This window comes from Otolemur garnettii, unplaced genomic scaffold (assembly GCF_000181295.1).
Source record: "Otolemur garnettii isolate 467f Iridium unplaced genomic scaffold, OtoGar3 scaffold00161, whole genome shotgun sequence".
Classification (NCBI taxonomy): Eukaryota; Metazoa; Chordata; class Mammalia; order Primates; family Galagidae; genus Otolemur; species Otolemur garnettii.
The window spans coordinates 709,356-716,422 of record NW_003852556.1 but is presented as its reverse complement, the minus strand read 5'-3'; the positions used below and the strand labels follow the sequence as shown (position 1 = coordinate 716,422).

The 7,067-nt window shown below is 41.2% G+C and overlaps 1 protein-coding gene across 2 annotated transcripts in view; it reads left to right on the top strand.

The window, feature by feature from the left end:
- Positions 1-5,637, top strand: part of CUL4A (cullin 4A) — a 55,759-nt gene extending 50,122 nt beyond the window's left edge. For both annotated transcript variants that reach the window (XM_023519185.1, XM_003799984.3), the window contains exons 19-20: positions 2,482-2,634; positions 4,009-5,637. In XM_023519185.1, coding sequence (XP_023374953.1) covers positions 2,482-2,634; positions 4,009-4,104 — 249 coding nt within the window. In that variant the 3' untranslated portion in view covers positions 4,105-5,637. The remainder of the gene's footprint in view (positions 1-2,481; positions 2,635-4,008) is intronic.
- The last annotated feature ends 1,430 nt before the right edge of the window (positions 5,638-7,067 follow it).

Below are 7,067 nucleotides of genomic sequence, written 5' to 3'. Positions count from 1 at the left end.
ACACCTGCCCTTGTGTACATGTCTTAGGCTGATCACACCTGCCCTTGTGTACATGGCTTAGGCTGATCACACCTGCCCTTGTGTACATGTCTTAGTCTCCCTTGCTTTACAAGACTCTAATAAGCTTTTATGACTTTTAGTTGATTTTCTTGCATTTTCCAGCTTATCTACAAATAATGAGCATCCTGTTCATTCCTTTTTAATATGCATCTGTAGTCTGTTCTCTTACTGCAAAGTCAGGGCTTTTTAAAGTGGTATAGGTATTTTGGGAGGGATCTTAGTTTTTGGTGTTTTGTTTTTTTCTGAGACAAGAGTCATACTCTTGGCCTCATCCTAGGTCACAGCAACCTCAAACTCTTGGGCTCAAGTGATCCTCTTGCCTCAGCCTCCCAAGTAGCCAGGACTACAGGCACCTACCACAACATCTGGCCATTTTTTTTCTTTTAGTAGAAATGGGGTCTTGCTCTTACTCAGGCTGGTCTTGAACTGCTCAGCTCAAGGGATACCCCTGACTTGGCCTCCCAGAGTGCTGGAATTATAGGTGTGAGTCACTGTACCCAGCTAAAGTGATGTCTTTATCAAACAGTAATACAACTAGGCTTTTTTTTCTCCTGACCAGCTTTATCTCTAGTACAGGGAACCTTAGCCTTTATGGAGTCATAGATCCATGACTCCATGTCATGGACATGGACTATGATGAAAACATAGAACTTCTCCCTTCCTGGACCACATGCACATATGTATACCCCACAGACCTTCCCTCACCTTCATTTCAGCTGCATACCCCATTAAGTTGGTTTTGTTTAATTTATAGTTCATTATTCTTTTTTTCTTGAGACAGAGTCTCACTATGTCACCCTCAGTAGAGTGCTGTGGCATCACAGCTCACAGCAACCTCCAACTCTTGGGCTTAAGCAATTATCTTGCCTCGACCTCCCAAGTAGCTGGGACTATAGGCACCCATCACAATGCCTGGCTACTTTTTTGTTGCAATTGTCTTTGTTTTTTAGCTGACCTGGACTGGGTTCAAACCCTCTAGCCTCAGTGTCTATGGCCAGCACCGTACCCACTGTGCTACCAGGGCCACCAACTAATGAGTCGTTTCAAGTAACTGCCTTTTTTTTTTTTTCTTTTCTTGAAATAGTCTCACTTTATCACCCTCAGTAGAGTGCTATGTCATCATAGCTCACAGCAACCTTAAACTCTCGGGCGGAAGCAATTCTTTTGCCTCAGCCTCCCAAGTAGCTGGGACTACAGGCACCTGCCACAACAACTATTTTTTTATTTTTATGTTTTAATGCTTATTTATTTTATTTTATTTATTTATTTATTTATTTATTTATTTTTGAGGCAGAGTCTCACTTTGTTGCCTCTGGTAGAGTGCCATGGTGTCACAGCTCACAACCTCAAACTTTTGGGCTCAAGCAATTCTCTTTTCTCACCCTCCCAAGTAGCTGGGACTACAGGTGCCCACCACAGTGCCTGGCTATTTTTAGAGACACAGTCTCAATCTAGCTCAGGCTGGTCTCAAACTTCTGAGGTCAGGCAATCTGCCTGCCTCAGCCTCCCAGAGTGCTGGTATTATAGGCATGAGTCACCGTGCATGACCTCTGGCTATTTTTTTAGAGACGAGGTCGTGTTCTGGTTCAGGCTAGTCTCAAACTCTTGAGCTCAGGCAATCCACCCGCCTTGACCTCCCAGAGTGCTAGGATTATAGGCGTGAGCCACCCTGCCCTGTAACTGCTTTTTGTCACGTGCAGTTTTTTCCCCTTTTTATTCATCCTCATGTGCTCCTGTTTAAGTCAGCAATCAGCTTTAAGTTTCATCCTGCCTTTTCAGTGTCTGTCAAGGTGATCTCATAGTCTGACCTTGCAGCCATCGCAACTCTCTTAGTTACCTTCAGAGGCCTCCTGATGCTTACGTTTCTGGAGGAAATCCAGATGTCTATTATGCTTAGTTTTGTTTACTCTGCTACTTTATTTTATTGTTGTTAGAGATAAGGCCACACTCTATTGTCCAGACTGGAGTATGGTGTCATCATCATAACTCACTGCAGCCTCCAACTCCTGGGCTCAAGTGATCCTCCTACCTCAGCCTCCTAAGTAGCTGGGACAACAGGCAGGTACCATGCCTGCCTAGTTTTTTTTATTTTTGTTTAGAGTCTGGGTCTCACTGTGTTAGCCAGGCTGGTCTCAAATTCCTGGCCTATTCTGCTAGATTTAATCTGTATCTTATATAGGGCTTTATAACTTTTTTATAAGGAAAATCTAACTTGTCAAATTATTTTTCAAGCTTCTGGAGTTTTGCTATTCTGGGAAGCTTAGTTTCACCAGGAGAAACAATGCATAACTAAGCGGGGTTCACCCAATGTCTCACCTTTCTTTATATCAAAAGAGAATTTCTCATCAAACATAGCAAGATGAAATGATTAGTGCTGAGGAAAACATCGTTCCGCTTAACTTTTTTTCTTTTTTTATACAGGTTGAGGAACAAGTTAGCACCACTGAGAGAGTGTTTCAGGATAGACAGTATCAGATTGATGCTGCTATTGTCAGAATAATGAAGATGAGGAAGACTCTCGGCCACAATCTTCTAGTTTCCGAATTGTATAATCAGCTAAAATTTCCAGTAAAGGTAAATGTAGTATTAACATCATTATTAGTAGTATTTGTAGTATTGTGCTAAATAATTGATAAAATGTGTTTGGTTCAAACTTCAGAGCCATGTCATTTGATACAGTGCTCTGATCTTCTGTGCACACGCAGCCGTGGAAGCCCCTGGAGAGTAGGATTGAAGCCGGTCACTCAGCCGGTCATTCCATCACTGCTGTGGGTGATGGGGACCTGAGCTCCACTTCAGGGTGTCCACTTGCTCCAGCTGGCTTTTGTCGCCTCTCCCTCAGGGTGCCCTGGGCAGCTTGTGAAACACTGTCTCGTGGATGCTACTCTCTCCTGCCGCAGGCCAGGGCATGTGTTGTTGTACCCTCTGCAAATAAAGAGACTCAAAATTAAAAGACTTAACGGAGGAGCACAACAAAGCATGTGGCAGATCACCTGAGTCTGCTTGTATAGGGAGTTGGATTTGGGCCGTTTCTGGTGACACGTGTGCTGAGTAGAGTGCTGTGCTGTCTGAAGAGAGGGGCCTGCACTTGGGGGGAGCCTTGCTTATAAGGGCCAGTGTGGGTTCACTTCCCCAGAGGTTGGCGGGGACAGATAAGATGATGGCTCTGCATTCCTGGTTCAGTTATCTACTTTTAGGGAAGGGACACTCAGAATTTGTACTCACATAATGTAGCTATAGCATACATCAAAAACGTTTATTGGCCAGATGAGGTGGTTCATGCCCATAATCCTAGCACTCTGGGAGGCCAACATGGGTGGATTTGCCTAAACTCACAGGTTAGAGACTAGCCCGAGCAAGAGCAAGACCTCATCTCTAAAAATAGCCAGGCATTGTGGTGGGCACCTGTAGTTCCAGCTACTTGGGAGGCTGAGGCAAGAGAATTTCTTGAGCCTTAGAGTTAGAGGTTGCTGTGAGCTGTGACACCACAGCAGTCTACTGAGGGCAACAAAGCAAGACTCTCAAAAAGCAAAAAGAAAAAATACATGTATTAACAAATATTACCTGGGGAAGGTACCTCACAAAGGATAAAAATGCCCCAAAAAGACGTTACCAGATTTCCTTTCCAGACAAACAAAAATGTGTCACCTGATAGGATTGACCTTGTTTATGTGCTCATCACTGGGGGTAAAAAATGTATTTACATTTTACAAGTTTCACATTTCCCATGCTTTGACCAAACTGACATGGAAATGCTTTAGATGAAGAGATGTTAATACTGTGATTAATAGGATTTTAATATAAATGTGTCTATTTGTGTAAGTATATATGTATGAGGTATATATTTATGTGACTATAATTACATAATCTATGCATGATATTCTCCTATGTGTGTCAATTTAATGCCATTATCATTGAGGGTTTTGTTTATTTTGTTTTTCTTTCCAGCCTGGAGATTTGAAAAAGAGGATCGAATCCCTTATAGACAGAGACTATATGGAGAGAGACAAGGACAACCCCAATCAGTACCACTATGTGGCGTGACTGTCAGCAGACTGTTTCCTTTTTGTGAAACATTAGAATGTATCTCAGAGCAGTAAGCACGTCTGTGCGTGTCCAGGACTCTGTAACTGAACCAGCTGTGGATACTTGGGATGGGAAGGAAAGGAACCAGTTCCTGGACCATCCTTTGAAAGGCTCAAGGATTTTCAAAATGTATCCTTTTCCCCTCTAGTTCTTTTAGGCATTTAAATTGTTTCTATTGCTCTGTGCAAAATAACTTTGAGATTGGACAAGAAGATACTGGTTAAAACAAGTCCTTTATGAGGTTCTGTTCTTGTGGCAAACAGCTGACAGTTTGGTTTGCTTTTGTGTATATTCAGGAACGCACAATGAAAAAAACCCCAAATGCTGCAGTATTGCGTTGTAAAGATTACCTGGTAGTCCTGAAGACATGCAGTCTAGGTTGGTGAACGTTTAGAATGAAACAAGAATCCCTCATTGGTGAACATCAGGCAGAAACAGTGTCCAAAGCTGGTGAATCAATTATGCAAACTAAACCCCGGCTTCTGTGTGTTTCCTGTATTTCAGAAAGTTTTAAATTTTCACGACTGATTTTTCATAAATCAGGTTTCTAAGTGAGACCCTGATGTGCCAAGAGGATGCTGTGTCCGGCGTGTGTGTGTGTGTGTGTGTGTGTGTGTGTGTGGCCCACACGCCTGCGCTGTTCCCACTGAGTTAGTCAAGTATTTTCTGTTTAAAGGTTTGGGGGGTTAGTGTGTTTATGTTTCCATTCTAAGATTGAGTCTAGCAGTCCCTGTTTTTTGCATTGGGATAACTGCTGTTTGATTTTTTTAAATTGCAGTATTTGTATGATTGCTATGATAAAGTTTGGTTTGGTTTTTACAGTCGAGCCCAGGGACAGTTCTTGTCCTCTGCTGTACCACTGTAAAAAGTTCTATGAAGACTTGAAGTCTTGATGTTGTGAAGCAGAGGTTATTTTGTTGAAAGATTAAAAGGATTTTGTTGGTATACCTGGTTTCATGTTGTGTGTATATATATACATGAGGTTGAACAGCGAAATGAAAGTTCAGTAGTGATGTTAGTATGGTAACTATGGCAAAGATACTTTTGTGATAACACTTAAAAGTACTTTATATTTACATAATAGCATGTTTCACTTTGATTGAAAGCTACCAAAGGAATTTTGATCATGGTATAAAGAGTTTAAAGCAATATTTTCTGGAATATACCAAGTTTGTATAATTTGATTTTATGCTAAATTATTAAAAGATTCTCTTTTTTGAAACATGCATGTTCAGAATATGACACCTTATGGGTTCCCATATTAAAACTCTCACTCTTTAATTATCATCATTTCTATATTTGTGAATTTTCATTTGCGTTCCATGATATATGGTCTGTGAAAGATCAAACAAGTTTCTATTTCTGTTTCCTATATTTTAAGTTCATTGTGTCTAGAGATTGTTAATATTGTAATTTAATGTAGACTCCTTTGAATAAAATTAGTTTAATTGGCCTTAAAATTACATTAATAAAACTTTGTGATATGCAAATCTCAGAGTCTTCATAACTCCTTAGCAACTATTTATTTATTTATTTATTTAGAAACAGAGTCTCAAGCTTCACCCTGGGTAGAGTGCTGTGGCCTCATAGCTCACAGCAAACTCCAGCTTCTAGCTTGGGCTCAAGTGATCCTCTTTGCCTCAATTCTTCTATTTTTAGTAGAGATAGGGTCTCACTTTTGCTCAGGCTGGTCTCAAACTTGTGAGCTCAAGCACTCCACCTGCTTGGGCCTGCCAGAGTGCTAGGATTACAGGCGTGAGCCACCACGCTTGGCCTCATTAGCAACTTTAAACTAATTACTAGTATACCAGACGAAGAGAAGCCAGAAGCAAGGGACGCCTGTTACCCTCTCACGTGACTGTTCCCATAATCATCTCTACCACAAACTGCCAGTGAGGCCTGTCGGTGGGTCTCTCTTTTTTTTTGGCTGAGGCTGGATTTGAACCCACCACCCTACCCTTTTGACCCCAGTGGGTCTCTCTTCTTTATGGTCATTAAGAGCAGTACATGCATTTGTTTCTTACCTAGTCTCTTCTCAGTATCACTTAATGTTTTATTATAGTAAGGTAACTGTGGTAAAACAAATAGTGTAATGGAAATAATTGAAAAAGAAAAGGGACTAAAACAAGGAAAAACTCTTAAAATTGGAAGGGAGAAGGTGACATTATTTGCAAATTAGATGATTGTGTACCTGTGTGATCTGAGAGAAAGAAGTGAAAAGCTGTGACTTAAAAAAAGAATTCAGCGGGCTGTGAATAGGGTGCCAGCCCCATATACTGAAGATGGCGGGTTCAAACCTGGCCCCGGCCAAACTGCAACAAAACATAGCCAGGCGTTGTGGTGGGCACCCATAGTCCCAGCTACTCAGGAGGCTGAGGCAAGAGAATCACCTAAGCCCAAGAGCTGGAGGTTGCTGTGAGCTGTGATGCCATGTCACTCTACCAAGGGCAAGAAATTGAGACTCTGTCTCTTAAAAAAAAAAAAAAAGAATTCACCAAGTTAACTGTACACAAAACAATGGAAAAATCAATAAATGGCCTTCCCATAAATAGAGTATAGTAGAAGATCATTTTTCCAATAGCTGCCCCCAAATGATGAAGTACTTAGTAACAAACAGGGAAATATCTATATGAAAAACATTATAAAATTACTTACAAAAACAGTCCCTGGGCTCAGCACCTGTGGCTCAAGTGGCTAAGGCACCAGCCACATACACCTAAGGTGGCGGGTTCGAATCCAGCCTGGGCCCGTGTCTAGTACCTTAACATGGTTAACCTCTCTTTAACAAAGATAAGCCAATTCTAAAATGAAAATGGAAAAAGCAAATATGTAAAAATAGCCACAAGTCGTTTTAAAACATATCAACACAATGTAATTGAAAATGTCCATGTGTCCTGAGTGTAAGAGCGAAAAAAAAAAAA